At 41.6% G+C, this 17,974-nt stretch overlaps 1 protein-coding gene across 7 annotated transcripts in view; it reads right to left on the minus strand.

Moving 5' to 3' along the window:
• Positions 1-17,974, minus strand: part of ZCCHC7 (zinc finger CCHC-type containing 7) — a 268,540-nt gene that overhangs the window by 216,950 nt on the left and 33,616 nt on the right. For 2 of the 7 annotated variants that reach the window (XM_012463396.2, XM_012463391.2), the window contains exons 1-2: positions 8,971-9,059; positions 2,579-3,209 (exon numbers count right to left, since the gene is read on the minus strand). In XM_012463396.2, the coding sequence (XP_012318819.1) occupies positions 2,579-3,188 (610 nt within the window). In that variant the 5' untranslated portion in view covers positions 3,189-3,209; positions 8,971-9,059. Of the gene's footprint in view, positions 1-2,578; positions 3,210-7,727; positions 8,204-8,257; positions 8,490-8,699; positions 9,060-17,974 lie in introns of those variants that run through there. The other 5 variants (XM_012463394.3, XM_012463395.2, XM_064379942.1 and 2 more) reach the window with 5 other exon arrangements.

Genomic DNA, 17,974 nt, shown 5'->3' on the forward strand with positions numbered 1-17,974 from the left:
CAGCACATTTATATGGGAATCAGTACTGATTATATTAATTGAAAAGAAATAGTATTATAGCATTAGTGGATCAAGGAAATAAAAGAGTATTTGAGTATTTGTAAGAGTTTATAAGAGTCAAGTAAATTAATTTTCAAAAATGCAGAATTTAATTCTATTTGGCTAAAACAAAAAAACAAATCTGAGGTTCTCTCTACTTTCTCATCACCATCATTTGCCAAACATGGCACATTTCAATTTCTTCACTAAAGCCAGCACCTAATTCACGTTTTTCCCAACCTATCCACGTTGTGCCATCAACTTCAGCATGTCTGTAGATTCTCTAGTGCAAACAGAAAACAGCAGGGAGTTGTTTCAAAGGAAAGATAATAAGCTTTTTTTCAACTTATCAACCTTTCTTTTCAGTATGTTAAATGTGAAACAGTAAGATACCCAAATGGAAATAATCAGTAGGTGTACACAGGGAATTTGAAATCAACAAAATAGTTAAGGAGATGACAATTTGATGACCACAAATACAAAGTGACTAATGAAACTAAGTGTGATCTCAGGAAAAAGGTAATTTAGAGAAAGAATAAGCTGAATGCTTATTATGGCCTTCTATAATCTTACATCTAACCCTAGATCATTTTGCTTCTGTCATCTTGCTCCGAGCTGACAAGTATTACTGGAAATGTATGGAATACTTCAAAGTGAGTTCATTACAAGTTCATACCATTTTAATTTTGACTGAATACTACTTCTAAGCAATCTTTTATTCTCTTATTGTTGATTCATTAGAGTGCAATTATTTCCAACTTAAGAACTTTTAGCCTCCTGGGAAACAGTAGAATTAGTAACCTTAATGGGTACCAAGAGCAATGCATTATAAACACTATTTCTCACATATCAATGTTGTGCATTATAAACACTATCAATGCATTATAAACACTTTCTCACATATCAATGTTGTGGTTCATAAAATGCAAAGTCACTGAAGAGTAGTAGCTTCTTTCTAATACGCATTTTCTCAATTGAATACAAAATCTGTAACTACAATCATGGGTGGTCCACAAGTTGTTTTGAAGTTAAACAGGTTATCACCTTTAAAATACTGGTAGCCACCGCCTGAAAGTATTTCCCACAGCTTAGGAAATGTTTAAATTAAACATTCTAAGCTTCCAATTATCCCCCACCCTCTCCTACTTCTGCTTTCATTTTCCCAAGAAAATCAAACATATCCTCATATGTTCTCTCATATACCTCAATCCATCTGAATTTATTCTTTCTTCTCTACCTCTATAAATATTTGATGATTTAGCAATTACTGGTGTCCTGGTGTCTCTCTTCCTTCTTAGGAATAATTCAACAACACATACACCTGATCCAATCTCTAACCTGGCCCCCAACCCAATCCATCAAGCAAGTTTAGTCTCTCCTTCACAAGTTTCTTTCTACCTAAAACCACCATCAGATCTTACCTAAACAGAAAAACTTTACTTGATTCCGTTCTATGTCCTAACTACTATTCTCTCTCTGTTTTGCTGTCAAGTTCACAGGGTTAGCAACCTACAGCCTGAGCCAGCCACCCATTTTTGTTAAGTAGGGCTTTACTGAGAACAGCCACCTGATTTCTATAGGTATTATCTAAGGCTGCTTTCCCACAAGGGCTGAGTTGAGTAGAAAATATAAAATATTTTCTATCAGGCTTCTTTAAAAAAATTTGCCAATGCCAGGGGCTCCAAGCATGATCTACATTCAATGTCATTGTTTCTGGGGAAGCGGGGTGCCATTAAACATTTTTGGAGCAGCAATAAAGTACTATGAGTAAAAGAGCATTTCAATACCAGTTTTAACAAATGTATAGGGCAGATAGAAAAGAAGACTACTTAGGAAACTAGTGCAAGAGACTGAGCATTAGGCATAAAGGCAGGGAAATGAAAAAAGGAACTTCTTGAAGGTGTAAGCATTAAGACTAGAGGACTACATGTCACAGAGATAAAACTAACACCAAAGTTTTAATCCTTGACAATGTAGCTCTCAAAATTTCCATTCTCTCCTATAACCCTGCCCTAGACTTACAAGTCTTCGTTATTTTCCTGTCTTTCTGGAGTATCTAAAATCCTAATCCTAACACTAATTATATATATTCTGTATGCCAGGCATTCCCCATGCTTGCCATCTAACTCCTTGGTAAGCAAATCCCATAGGAAGAGACAGTTTCAACAGAGTTGGCTAAATGAGTGCACAGGGCTAATGTCAGAGGTAAATGGAGTACTCACCTGTGGCACCAAGCGGGGCGGGTGGGGGGAGTAAGATTTCAGGTGCAGAACTGGCTCTAGCCAAACAGGAAGCGGCAGCTATGAATCTGCTTACAGCAGAAGCAGAGTGTCTTTGGTATTCTGACACACTCTTTCTGACATTCAGACAGACCACCATTAGAACAGCCACCAGTAAGAGAGTTGCATGAGAAACAAGCCAAAAAACAAGACCAAAAAGTGAAGAATTAAATGGAGCAGACCCTCTTGGTCTTTTGTCTAGGAAAAGCAGTCTCCTTATGAAAGATGATACTACTTTCAAAATGGCCAGTGATACTAACCTTCAGCAACAGAGTTTTCACATCCCACGAGGTTGAGAAGGATATCATCATCTTTATCATCTACTTCACATCCCAGTAGCATCCAGCTTTCCACATCATCACCTTCTGAAATAGTGCTCTCTTCCTCTTCACTTGAACTGACCTCTATAATCATGACCTCTCGAATTATACCTGATTGCTCTTCAGATTTAGGCTTCTCAATATCACTCTTGCATTTGTTATCAACCAGCTCATTACACTGAAGAGAAGCAGAAGGACTGTGGGCATTTTCTTGTGCTTGAACTCTAACATTCTTTCCTTTACATCTATAAATACTATCTTCATCAGACAAAGTGATGACCTCTGATCCATCTGACAGCTGGATGACTTCACTATCTGAAATGACAATTAGTTTCTTATGATTTGGTTTACTACTCGAAGATTCCAAATTCCCAGGGTTCTTTTCTTCATGTTCTTCCTCCCTGATGACATCATCAAGATCTTGGGCATAATGAATTCGGCTATAGAGCTGAAATTCCACCTCACTATCAACACTCAGTTCACTAGATGACTCATCTCGATAAAGAGCATCTTCATATGCTTCTATAGTCTCGTAGCCACCAAACATCATCAAAAGTCAGTAACCTTGATGCTGCAAAAGAGAAAGTTGTACACAGAATATATTTTAAAAGTTCAGATCATGACAGTTTAGGGAACAATACCACACGTTAGTGACAACTGCTAATATGAAGGCCATCACTATTCTCAGACATTAAAATCCCTTTTCTTCCAAGGATTTCTAAGTCCTATTAGGACCCACTCCTGTAAGTCCCACCACTCCCTAATGAGAACTTCTACTGACAAATTGAGTTATAGTTATTGATGGAAACAGTCAACATTCTTAGAAATGCTTTGTTCAGTGATTTCATCAAACTTCATAAAATGATTTTCACAAACCTAGATGGTGTAGCCAACTACACAACTAGGCTATCTGGTATTGTCTACTGCTCCTTGGATACAAACTAGTACAGCATGTTACTGTATCAAATATTGTAAGTAACTATAACAAAGGTATTTGTGCATCTAAATATACAAAAGATACAGTAAAAATAGCATACAAATCCTATGGGACCACAGTCATACAGTCCGTCTTTAACCAAAATGCTATTATGTAACACATGATTATTTAGTATTTCACAGGTATATTGTAAATAAAAAACTAGATGAGATCTACTGCAGGACACAAAACACTTGCTTTCCAAAATGTTAAAACTCACAAGACTTAAAGCAGCTCTCACTATCCCATCCATTCTTCATCTTTTCCTTGGTTCTGGTTCTATAGCCCATATTTTCAAGTATATATTCTCATACAGGAATATTTCAATTATGACTAAAATCCATAACAGGAAACAATTTTATTTACTGTTTGGGTGTAAATGTATATTCTCAATTAACAAATTAATCTCATGCACTCTGTTCATTGGCCAAAAAAATTAGCAAAAATGCCTGAGCTGGCACACTGGCTTATTCCTATAATCCCAACATTTTTGGAGGCCAAGGCAGGAGGATCACTTTGAGGTCAGAAGTTTGAGAACAGCCTAGGAAACACAGTAAGACCCCTATCTCCACAAAAATAGAAAATAAAAACTTAGCCAGGCATGGTAGTGCAAACCTGTAGTCCTAGCTACTCAAGAGACTGAGGTGGGAGAACTCCTTGAGCTCAGGAGTTCAAAGTTACAGTGAGTTATGGTCACGCCACCATACTCCAATCTGGGTAACAAATCAAGAGCCCAATACAAAAACAAAACAAAGGCAGGCGGGTGCAGCGGCTCATACTTGTAATCCCAGGACTTTGGGAGTCCAAAGCAGGTGGATCACTTGAGGTCGGGAGTTCAAGACCACCCTAGCCAACATAGTGAAACCACATCTCTGCTAAAAATACAAAAATTAGCTGGGCATGGTAATGTACGCCTATAATCCCAGCTACTCAGGAGGCTGAGGCATAAGAATAGCCTGAACCCAGAAGGCAGAGGCTGCAGTGAGCCGAGATCACACCACTGCACTTCACCCTGGGCAACAGAGCCAGACTCTATCTAAAAACTCTGTGCTAGTTATACATATGTACATAAATACAAACTTAATAATGAGCTAATATTGAGACAAAACTCCCAGCTTTGGTAATAAATGCCTAAAGTGAAATACTATCTACTGTGAGCGTATTAAATCTTCCTCACCCTTCATCTTTTAAACTCGGCTCAAAATCACTCCCCACCAGACTAAATTAAGTGCCCCTTTTATAGGCTTCCACAAGCCCTTTACATGTCAAAACACTCATCGCATTTCTAATTACTTATTCAATATGAATCTCCAAGAAACACAGGTCAGAAACCCCAGGAGGACAGGAACTATATGCACTCTGCTAAACAATGAATCACCAAAGCCAAGCAAGGTTAACTGGTATATTGGGAGCCATCTACAAACATTTGTTGAATTCATAAATGAATAAATGAATTACACCATCGGACATTTGTTCTTCAGTACTGATAAATCTTGTATGTGCTTAAAATACATAAATTATGATGAGATAAATTTCTGTTGTCTTTTAACTCCTGCAAAGTCTTAAATTTTACCATCAGCAACCAAAACTCTACACAGTAGATGTTTCCATTAGATACTGATGGACTACTGATTAAAATGAGAGCTCTAGAAAAATAAGTGTGTGTCCAAAATTAGGAACAGCCCAGAGAGCATTAACGATGCCAATGTATTCTTTTTTCAACTTCTAGCTATACACATTAAAATAGTCGTTTTCTTAGTCTCCCAAATTTCTGCCCAAAATGTCAGGGTACGGTGATGGTAGTTCTGGTAATAGAACCAGCTTAATTCCAAGAAACAAATGGACAAGAGCCAAAAACATACTACATTCCTACTGTAGTTGTTCGTGTTGCAGAATAAATAAACCAACCTGTAATGCTTTTCTTCTCAGAGGTATCCTGTACCCGTGCCCTTGTTGCACTGTCCTTCCTATGCTGTTACTGTCACATAAATTGAATGTGGCTGTCTGAATCATGCTCACAGCATTTATCAGTTTATATTGAAATGTTAGCCTCAGAGGAATTCAAATAAAAGACGAATCCTTTCCTTTTTATTTAATAGGTAAATTAATTCTAAAAGAAGTCAAAAGAATTATGCTTCTTTCAAAATCCTTGCTGGATCCATCCTGAGGATCCAGTGTGGACTTAAGATAAAACACAATTCCAGTGCAGCGCAGAAAAAATTAAAGAGCTAAATTACAGAGTTACAAATTTGTACTACTCTTGGAGCCATCCCAAAGGAAAAGGATTAAGAATAGAGCCATAGGCACACCTGTGAATGCATGCCAAAAATAAACTACAGAACCATAATAAAAACTGACTTCCTTAGGTCTAAGGATTTATCTCTTTCCCTGAAATGTAGAAAAATGAATTTAACAATTTAGCCCCTATGGCCTTTAAGAGGATTTTGTACCGTCTGTACTTGAAAATTGTGCTTGGCGTAACGTGCTCTTATTTAGGTAGCTTATGTATGCCAGGGTTAAGGTCTGCCTGAGGCTGTTTTGGTTTATGTTACTGCTTTAATTACATTCAAATGAATTTACTTTAAAAAAGTGTATTCTCAGAGGACAATATATATGTTTTTTACACACACACACACACATTCTGGACTCAGAAGGCTTTCTCAGAATGATTCCCAAGTATACTAACTAGATAACAAAATCAGATTATCTCACACAGACTCCTCAATCTATCCACCAGGAAACTGAAGTACAAAGAGACAGGAGGCCTATCCAAGGTTATGCAGCTGGTTAAGGACACAGCTAGAAGTGATTCACAATTCTGTGATTCTCGGCCAACTGTTCACTAAAATTTTTTAATTTTCTTCTTTTTTTTTCTGTTACTCAGGCTGGAGTGCAGCTGCGCAATCTCCTCTCACTGCAAGCTCCGCCTCCCAAATTCAAGCAATTCTCCTGCCCCAGCCTCCCGAGTAGCTGGGATTACAGGCACGCCCCCCCACACCCAGATAATTTTTGAATTCTTGGAGTTTCACCATGTTGGCCAGGCTGGTCTCGGAACTCTTGACTTCATGATCCACCTGCCTTGGCATTCCAAAGTGATGGTATTACAGGCTTGAGTGGCTGTACCCAGCCCAAAATAAAATTCTCAAAATAAGTAACTTCAAATTAAGATTTTTTTAAAAAAATCCTTCCTTCATTGAGATATTTGCATTGGTTCTAACACCTAAATTTACCTCACAAATACCGATTTCACCTCCCAGCAGAGTTTAAAAACTATTAACAAGACATTTTAGGTGGAAGGAAAACATATTTGTCAGTTTATCATCCAAGAATCTCCCAAGTTAGTACTCAAAGACTTTATCAATCCCATGACCATAAAATATGTTTCCTATATAAGATCCTTAAATATCATGGAAATGGAAATGAAACTTATCTACAAGTTAAAATAGCTTAACAAATATAAACCAGCTACAGAATAACTGCAAAGGCTCTTCCCATTCAAAAGAGGGAGCAGTATTCATTCACTAAACTGTTTTAAACTAGACAACTTAAGGCTTATTTAAGCTTTCACAATTTACTTAATATAATCTTTAATCAATCCTTCCGCTCTCAGTCTACCAACTGGTCACTCTGACCTTTTGCTCTTATTTACTTCCAAACACCTTTAGCTTCCCTAGATGTTCCTTCTTGATGACACAGGCATCCATCTCAGGCCAATTTAAATCCACAGCCTCATTTTCAGTCCAAATTGCATTGGAATGTGAGGAATACACACTTTACTTTCGACGTAAAATTTCTTTCTTACTCTTAGTGAGCTGCCCTGACAGTGACAGGTGAAACACAATTGACTAAGGGGTTGAAATGTCTGCCCATTTTTCAAATGCGACGGCCACTCTGAATCAAATCTGACCGGGGTGGAAAATCCAAATGTGTAAAACAAAGGTCACAAAAGACAGAGCACAGTATTTCGGTGGGAAAAAATTAAGCTAAATTTAGTCACATAAGCCCCAGCTGTTCTTGGGATATATACATGATTTTTAGGAGAACTAATCCTATCTGGAAACATTTCCTTCATCTTTCCCTCAGCCCTTTTCTTTTGGCCATTCAGTCTCTTACCCGGTAATTATCATATTAATATCATCCTCAGTTGCAATCCTTCCTGAGTTTATTCCTCATTCTCAGATGCTCTTGAAAGTAGCAATGCTGGCCGGGCGTGGTGGCTCACGCCTGTAATCCAAGCACTTTGGAGGCCAAGGCGGGCGGATCACCTGAGGTCAGGAGTTCAAGACCAGCCCGACCAACATGGTGAAACCCCGTCTTTATTTAAAAAAAAAAAAAAAATTATTAAAAAAAAAAGAAAGTAGCAATGCTAAACTGTCTCCAAAGCATAATACTTTCCTAAATATACACACAATCCATTTAAAAGTCTTTGTATGTGATTGCCTAAGCATTCAAAACACAAAGTCATTTCTCTAACAGTCCTAGGAAAAAAAAATTTAAATAAAGAAAAATAAGCCCTCACAAAGTCAAGAGCTTTTGAGGGGACCTGAAAAGTCATCAAATTGAACGCTCTCGTTTTATACTTGGAGAAACGGGCTCAGAGAATCTTATTCACTGAGCTAAAAAGGTCCTAATGAAGCCCCTACTTCAACCGTGTAATCTGAAATAATCGTAAATTCAGCCTCAATTAGAGTTTTCTGGAGTCGCCAGCGAGTCAGTGCTGGAGCCACGGCTAGAACCCAGGCCTCCTGACTCCCAGCCACAGCTTTTCCACAGCACCGGCCGCTTCCCAAAAGTTGCAGGCAACTGTCCGCTCACAGAATGAGAGGGATAAGGAGCGCCTTAGTAAACACAGTCCAAGTCTCCTTGTTTTACATGAGGAAAGGGACACAGCTCCCGAAATACTGGATTCCACGGCTGCAGCTGCTGCTTCTGACAGCAGAGGCGAGAGGTGGCCCAGGACTAGTCGGTCCTCAAAGACTGGACTCCCTCTCGGCGCGCCGGGACCTCCGCGCTTCACTGACTGGCCTCCCTACAAGACAGGGGGGCCATGCGGGGATGTAAAAAGGGCAGACAGGCCACCCGCACCTAGGCCCTGGACGCCCAGCAGCTCCTGAACCACGGCCTTAGATCCTGGAGGGCCAGAGAGACGCGGACCCCGAGACCGGCAGCCCGGCTGCGTGGGGCGGCGCGCAGCTTAGGGGCCAAGAATTGCGCCCCGCCACGAGTCAGGGGCGGACGGGAGACGCCGAGGCCGGCGAGGGGGCACGTGCTAGTTCCACAGCCTGGCGGGCGAAATGGAGGGTAGGCAGGGGTCCCAGGCCGCGGGCGGCTCGGGGTCGGTCACTCACATACTCACTGTAGCGGTTGCAAACAGGAAGCACCAACCGGGAACCAAACGCGTAGAAGGACGGGGAGGGGCGAGGACAAATGAGGTAAGGAGGCCGCGTCCGCGCAGACCCGCGAGGAGGGCAGGCACTTCCGGGGACAACACAGCTCTCGGCACCGCCTTTCCGTCCCCGCCTACCCGCAGCGTCTGGTGTGCGCACGCGTACTGAGTGTGACCCACTTTCTCTGCCCCACCCATAATCTTTAGGTTTGCCTTCCTGGCTTTGCCCTTTCCCCTTCTCATCTTCTCTTGAAGCTCTCTATGCTGTGTCTATTATTTGAATGCCTTATATGAAAGAGATTCTATTTACCGGGCAAAAGCCGGAGAGTTCATGCCCTGTACGCCTGCGAGGAAAACTACAACTCCCATGACGACACCGGCGGGATTGAGGCCGGGCTCCGCCTCTTTCTCCCTGGCGCTGGGAGGACGCCTTCCCAGCGCCATGTGGCACGGGAGCCAAGCTGCGGACTGCTTGGTCGGCAGACCTGGGCAGCCCTAGAGCGGGAAACGCCTACTTCAGAGTCCATAGCTTCAAGCTTCTCCCTTGCGCTCCCGATTTTAGGCTGATCGCTTTTATCTTTTTATCTTTATTTGGGCGCTTCCTCCCCTCTTTCTGGAATTCCAAGCAACAGATTTAATACTCTGTGAATCTTAAAGAGCTGCACTCTTGCTAAATATAGGAGTTAATGTTGATCCTTTGGAAGTCTCTGAAGGCTGCAAGATTGTGCTGGGAGCCTCTGGCTTCATTTGCCCTTCTCACACCTTACTTTAATACAAGCTAAACCCATTTGTACAACTTTAGAAATAACTGTCAACCTAAAGGAAAAACTGAGGCTAAGTTAACCTAAGCAGAGAATTTATGTGGGCCAAGTTTGATGAATGCAACCTGGGAGCATGCAACTTGGGAGCATCGATTCAAGTTGTCCTTAATATATGATCCGATAAGCAGCAGTTTCAAGTGAGTTCTTTGTCTTGTGGAACCCGAGGCTTGGATTACAGGCATGAGGCATAACACTTACTTGTAGCGGTTACAAGTGAATTTGTTTTTGTTATTGTTGTTGTTTTTAGACGGAGCCTCGCTCTGTCACCAGGCTGGAGTACACTGGCACGATCTCGGCTCACTGCAACCTCCGCCTCCCGGGTTCAAGCAATTCTCCTCCCTCAGCCTCCCCAATAGCTGGGACTACAGGCACCTGCCACCACTCCCGGCTAATTTTTTTTTTTTTTTGTACTTTTAATAGAGACGGGGTTTCACCGTGTTAGCCACGATTTTTTTTTTTTTTTTTTTTTTTTTTTTTGAGAGGGAATTTCGCTCTTGTTGCCCAGGCTGAAGTGCAATGGCGCCATCTCGGCTCACTGCAACCTCCGCCTCCCGGGTTGAAGGAGTTCTACTGCATCAGCCTCCAAGTAGCTGGGGTTACAGGCATCTGCCATCACATCCAGCTATTTTTTGTATTTTTAGTTGAGACGGGTTTTCACCATATTGGTCAGACTGGTCTCGAACTCCTGACCTCAGGTGATCCGCCTACCTGGGCCTCTCAAAGTGCTGGGATTACAGGCGTGAGCCACCGCGCCCGCCCACGGGTGAATTTTTGCAGGAAAAAAGAAGAGGCTTCTGCTAAACTGTATACCAAGAATTTACACTAAAAAAACCCATAAGCTATCCATTGGCTACACATTGTTCTTTCTATCACAAATTCTAGGAACACGAAGATAAAGGGTGATGCAGGTACAGAGAAGAAAAGAACAAAATGCCTTTAAACAATTGCCACTCCGTCACACATACCCCACTCTCACCCCACCCCCACATGAGATGGTGTTAACTGGAGTCCCATACTCAGGTCCCTCTGAGCCTGATAAATTTCGAATGCCTGCCTGGCTGCTGGCGTTGCTCTGAATTTGAGATCAGCCGGGGCAATACAGCAAGAGGCTGTCTCTACAAAAAAAAATTTTTTTTTTTTTTTTTTTTTTTTTTGAGACGGAGTTTCGCTCTTGTTACCCAGGCTGGAGTGCAATGGCGCGATCTCGGCTCACCGCAACCTCTGCCTCCTGGGTTCACGCAATTCTCCTGCCTCAGCCTCCTGAGTAGCTGGGATTACAGGCACGTGCCACCATGCCCAGCTAATTTTTTGTATTTTTAGTAGAGATGGGGTTTCACCATGTTGACCAGGGTGGTCTTGATCTCTTGACCTCGTGATCCACCCGCCTCGGCCTCCCAAAGTGCTGGCATTACAGGCGTGAGCCACCGTCTACAAAAAATTTAAAAAATTAACAGGGTGGCTGGGTGCGGTAGTTCAGGCCTATAATCCCAGCTAGGATCCCCCCAGGCGGGCATGATGGCACACGTCTATAATCCCAGCTACTGGGAAGGCTGAGGCAGGAGAATCGCTTCAACCCGGGAGTAGAAGGTTACAGTGAGCTGTTACACTCCACCCTGGGCAAAAAGAGAGAAACTCCATCTCATTAAAAAAAAAAAAAAAAGATTAACTGGGCATGATGGCCCAAGCCTGGAGTCCCAGCTGTTCCTGGCTGAGGTGGGAAAATCGTTTGAGTTGGGGAGGTCGAGGCTGCAGTGAGCCGAGATCGTGCCACTGCAATCCAGAATGAGACCCTGTCTGAAAAAAAAAGTTTAAACCCCAAGCGCAGTGCCTCACAGCTGTAATCCCAGCACTTCAGAAGGTTGAGGCAGGCGGATCAGGTTGAACTTGAGCTCAGGAGTTGGAGACCAGCCTGGGCAACATAAGGAAATCCCATCTATATTTAAAATAAGATCTATTTTTTAATTTAAAAATTCAATAAATAAAAATACATTTAAAAAACAAATCTTTTTATAAAAATAAATAAAAATGTTTCAATAGTAAAAATCAGCCAGGTGTGGTGGCACACGACTGTATTTCTAGCTACTAAGGAGGCCAAGGTGAGAAGACTGCTTGAGCCTGGGAGTTCAATGTCATAGTGAGCTGTGATCACACCACTGCACTCCAGCCTGGATGAGAGACCCCATATCTTTAATTTAAAAAAAAAAAATGTTTTTGCATACCTTTAACATAACTTAGACTCCTCTGTGCTATTTTTCTTCTCTCATAATGAAACAGGCCTTTCTCAATTCTTCTCAAGGTAAGTGTGAGTTTGATTGTTTTCACCAACATTTATTGAACATGTATCTGTTAAGAGACAGATGGTGTTAGAAAGTGCAGATAGGCTGGGTGCGGTGGCTCTCACCTGTAATCCCAGAACTTTGGGAAGCCGAGGTGAGCGGATCGCCTGAGGTCAGGAGTTCAAGACCAGTCTAGCCAACATGGAGAAACCCCATCTCTTTTTTTTAAAAAAAAAAAAAAAAGAGAAAGTGCAGATAAGTTGTAAATATTTAAGTCACTGGTCTCAAAGAGCCAGGAGTCTAGCAGGGAAAACAGTTATAGTCTAGGAGTTTGGCGGGAAAAGAATTATAACATTTAATTAACATTATGGGGTAAGTGCTGGGAAGAAGGAAAAGGTACTATGAAAAGGTAAAATTAGAGAACCACTTTGCAGAAAAGGAAACAGGCATAGAAGCACATCACAGATTACTGGATTGTTTGGGTAATATGTATTGTGTAAAACAAATACATATTTGTCACCTTTGTTTAAATATTGAGCTTTTATTAAGTGCCAGGATTACTCCTGTACATCTATTATAATATTTTAAATTTCAACAACACTTTGTGGGGTTTTTTTTTGTTTTTTGTTTTTTGTTTTTTTTGAGAAAGGATCTTGCTCTGTCTCGCAGGCTGGAATGCAGTGGTGTAATCACAGCTCACTGCAACTGACCTCCCAGTCAAATGATGCTCCCACTTTAGCCTCCCAAGTAGCTGGAACTAAAGGCATGCACCACCATGCTGAGCTAATTATTTTTTAATTAAAAAAACTTTTTTTGTAGAGATGGGGGTCTCCCCATATTGCCAAGGCTGTTCTCCAGCTCCTGGGCTCCAGGCCTCAAGTGACCCTCCCATCTCAACCTCCCAAAGGACTGGGATTACAGGTGTGAGCCAGTGAGCCCCACCAACACTTTCAAGTTGATTTTTAAATTCCCATTTCACACACACACACACACACACACACACACACACACACAAAGGAAACAGACATAGAAAGGCTAAGTAAAACTTATAGAAGGTCACAAGTATAGGAAATACAGTTACATGCTTCATAATGACACTCCACTCAAAAACAGACTGCATTATATGATGGAGATTATTTTATCATATTTTTACTGTACCTTTTCCATGTTTAGATACACAAATACTTACCATTGTGTTATAGTCACCTACAGTATTCATAACATCAACATGTTGTACCAGTTTGTAATCTAGGAGCAATAGGCTACATCATGTAGCCTAGATGTGTACTTGACTATACCATCTAGGTTTGTGTAAATACACTCGATGTTTGCACAATGACAAAATCACCTAACAATGCACTCCTTAAAACTTGTCTGCATCATTAAGTGATGCATGACTGTACTCCTAATTACCATGTCCCATCTTCCCACTGTCACACATGCATTCAACAAAAATTTACTGCTTTCCCATGCTCAGAATGCTTCAGTCTACTCCTTTAGTTTATGTCTTATAACTTTGGATGGCATAAAGGCACTTCGTGACCTGACATCTGCCTACCATTGACGTGAATCCTGAGCAGTTGCCAGAACACACTATGCTCTCCCACATCTGTGCCTTTGCAGAGAACACTCCACTGCCTGTAAAGTCCTTCTCCCTGTCCTTCTAACATACACCCACTCATCCTACTCTGCTGAAGTTTTAGGTCTTCAGGGAAACTTTCCACATCAATCTGTCTCCACATACACACATACATAGCATTTCGCTTCCTAATTGAAGCTGTCTCTAGTCCCCACTTCTTTTCTTTTTCTTTTTTTTTTTGACAAAGGGTCTCACTCTGTCACTCAGGCTGGAGTGCAGTGGTATAAACACAGCTCACTGCAGTCTCAACCTCCTGGGCTCAAGGAATCTTCCCACCTTAGCCTTGCAAGAAGCTGGGACTGCAGGAGTGCATCACCACACTGCACTTGGCTAATTGAAAGATAAATATATTTTGTAGAGGGGGGATCTTGCCATGTTGGCCAGGCTGGTCTTGAACTCCTGGTTCAAGCAATCTTCCCGTGTCAGTGTGAACCACCATGCCCAGCACCTATTTCTTGAAATCATGGGTGGCAGCATGCACAAGTATCTTGAAGTCTTTCTTTTTATTAATTTATTTAATTTATTTATTTTTTTAAAGAGACGGGGTTTCACCATATTGGTCAGGCTGGTCTCGAACTCCTGATCTCAGGTGATCCACCCACCTCAGCCTCCCAAAGTGCTGGGATTACAGGTGTGAGCCACTGCGCCTGGCCCATCCTGAAGTCTTTCTTACAGAGCATCTTCTAAAGAGACCAAAATTTATTTGAGAAGGGAAGCACCTGTTCTCCCCAGGGGAATGGTAGTAGTACATCAACAGTAAATAGCCAAATTGGGATGAGGGGCCAGGACAAAGCAGACATCTGCTGCAGAGAGCAGAAAAGATAGAGGATATTCTGTAGCAGAATCTGGGAAAGAGCACTCATCCATATCCTTTGCATTGCAAGGAGAGGAGCTACCTCTTCCTTTTTATTTTCCAGTTTATTAGTGGCTCCTAGAACCTCTGAGAATCAACTGATTTTGACCTCTTAACAATGCCTTTTTAGCCGCATCAGATATATTATCTCTTACCCAGCTGTGAGTGACTCTCTAAGGGAAGGATTAGCCCCACCTCACTAGTATGGAAACGGAGACTTGGAGTGATCAAGTGACTTGCTCTGAATTACACACAGCTGGGAGATGGTGGAGCTGGAATTCAACTCAAATTATGTCTAGATCTAAAACTTATGCTCTTTTCTATGCTAAAAGCCGCATTTCAAAACTGAACTTTAGCATGGAGTCTATGATGACTGGCTCATGTCTCTCCACCCAAGGCCAAGTGCAGAGAGGCTCACAGTGAATACTTTTGGAATGAGTACATTCTGTATGGAATGGTTGGTAAATGAAGGCCTGGGCACAGTGTGAACAGTGTTATGGGACAGCAGAGCAGGTGATGGTGGCTGATCAGGGGAAATGGAGAAGCCTCTGCAGAGGAACAGAACTGAGTGAGACCTGGAGAAATAAGTAGTCAGACAAAGACTGACAATTCAGCATTCTCACAGCAAAGAACACGAACAGGCAATTCACAGAACAGGAAACCCAAAGGCCATGAATAGGAGCTCCACATCACTAACAATCAGAAAAATGCAATTATCTCATGCACAGTAGATGAGAACACAAACTGGAAAACTGTGTTAGGAGAGCTATTTGTTAGCATCTATCACAATTAAAAATGAGGTATGTTCTTAAATGTATGTACAGAAATTATGATAGAAAAAATGGAAACAAATATTCATTAGTAGGGAACAACCTAAACAAGGACATACCTACACTATTTTTTTTTAAATGCCATTTTTGGCCTAGCATAGTGGCTCACACCTGTAATCCTAGCACTTTGGTGGGCCAGGGAAGGCAGACTGCTTGAGCCCAGAAGCTCCAAACCAGCCTGGGTAACATGGTGAAACCTCATCTCAACAAAAAATACAAAAATTAGCCGGGAATGGTGACACATGTTTAGTAGTCCCAGCTACTTGGGAGGATGAGGTGGGAGGATCACTTGAGCCCAGTAGTTGAAGACCAGCCTGGCCACCATGGCAAAACCCTGTCTCTACTAAAAATACAAAAATTAGCTGGGCATAGTGGCACACACCTGTAGACTCAGCTTAAAAAAAAAGACAGACTCATGCCTATAATCCCAGCACTTTGGGAGGCCAAGGCAGGTGGATCACGAGGTCAAGAGATCAAGACCATCCTGGTCAACAAGGTGAAACCCAGTCTCTACTAAAAATACTAAAATTAGCTGGGCGTGGTGGCGTGCGCCTGTAGTCCCAGCTACTCAGGAGGCTGAGGCAGAAGAATTGCTTGAACCCAGGGGGCGGAGATTGTGGTGAGCCGAGATCACGCCATTACACTCCAGCCTGGGTAACAAGAGCGAAACTCCGTCTCAAAAAAAAAAAAAAAAAACCAGAAAGATTCACAAAGACATACAGTTAAATGAAAAAAGGTAAATTGCAGAGCAGTAGCTGTATTATGAATTTTTTTTTTTTTAAAAGAGTCTCCTTCTGTCACCCAGGCTGGAGTGCAGTGGTGCTATCTCAGCTCACTGCAACCTCTACCTCCTGGGTTTAAGCAATTCTCCTGCCTCAGCCTCCTGAGTAGCTGTTACTACAGGCACCCGCCACCATGCCTGGCTAACTTCTGTATTTTTAGTAGAAACAGAGTTTCACCATATGGGCCAGGCAGGTCTCAAACTCCTGGCCTCAAGCGTTCCATCCGCCTTGGCCTCCCAAAGTGCTGGGAATACAGGCAGGAATCAACAAACCCAGCCCATTTTTATGTTTTTAAAGGGTACATGTGTGTCTGTATGTAGATATGTGTGTACATAGATATGTAGACAAATTACTGCATGGATGCCAATTGTTTTTTGTTTGTTTGTTTTGTTGTTTTCTTTTTTAAAACCCCAAAACTGACTCTGGAATTTTTTTTTTCTTTTTTAAAATCCCAAAAGGATGCCAATTGTTAACAGTGGTTATTCACCTCTTATGAAGGAAGTGGGAGTGGAAGAGATTGAAGGACTTTCACCTAAACAACAAAAAAAGTGAGACATGATTCACTGAGGAAAAAAAAAAATATGTAACTTCTGTGGTAGTCCCATCAAAGGTGCGTAACTTGAACATAACCATGAGAAAATGACACAAATTGAGGGACATTCTACAAAATACTGGATTTATCTCTTCAAAAGTGTCAGTGTCATGAAGTGCAAAGAAAGGCTGAGGAACCGTACCACATTAAAAGAACAATTGGCAACATCCAGATCTAGGTTAGAGGACAGTACTGTATTAACGTTATTTCCCCGATTTTTACATTTACATTATGATTATGTAAGACAACATCTTGGTTTTACTTTTCAGGTACCTGGAGTAAAGGGGCATCATGGCTGCTCAGTCTTTGCATTGGCAATGTCTCTTCATCCAGTGACTGTGTGGAACAATGGAAACCCTAGAATCATGGCTGGAAGGGACATCTAGTCCAACTCTCTCATTTTGCAAAAGGGACAACTAAATGCAAAATGAAGAGATTTGCAAGGTCCCAGTAAAGGTTAGTGTTAAAACTGGCCTCCGGTTCACAATCCAGCATTCTTTTTTTTTTTTAAAGACAGGGTTTCACCGTGTTGGCCAGGCTGGTCTTGAACTCCTGACCTCAGGTGATCCACCCGCCTCAGCCTCCCAAAGTGCTGAGATTACAAGCGTGAACCACCACGCCCGGCCAATCCAGCATTCTTTCTATTGCACCAAAGTCTAAACGATGAGGCAGAAGAAATAGAAGGCTAGCAAGGGAAATGACTGAATGTCACAGTTTGGACATTTTTTATTTGCCAAAAATACAAACTTAATATCTGTACAAGTTTAAAAGTAAACAATATAGATACCAATATGATATTAGAAACTGTCATCACTGAAGCCAGCCAATAGGTTCCAACTGGTAAGTGATATTCAGTTCAGGCTCCTAGGTCTAAAGCAGCAATCAAGGTGATTCTCAGGAATTCTCAATGACATTGGTACCCATCTGGATTTGTTGAAAAGTTTAACATCCTTTTGTATTATTCATGATTTTGCAGTTCTTCAAATTGCAAGGTGATGGAGAGAGCATGCAATTTTCAACCAGGCTATGAAATCGTTCTTGAAAATTTGGACATTCATATAGATGGCTTTTAATTTTTCTTGGAGACTGCCTTTCCTTATAAAATCATGAAATTTAAAAATATATATTATAAATTAAACTATATAAATGATAATATTCTCGTTACAGTACAATCCTAGGGA

Source organism: Aotus nancymaae, unplaced genomic scaffold (genome assembly GCF_030222135.1).
Source record: "Aotus nancymaae isolate 86718 unplaced genomic scaffold, 86718_ANA_hifiasm-v0.15.2.pri h1tg000003l, whole genome shotgun sequence".
Lineage (NCBI taxonomy): Eukaryota > Metazoa > Chordata > Mammalia > Primates > Aotidae > Aotus > Aotus nancymaae.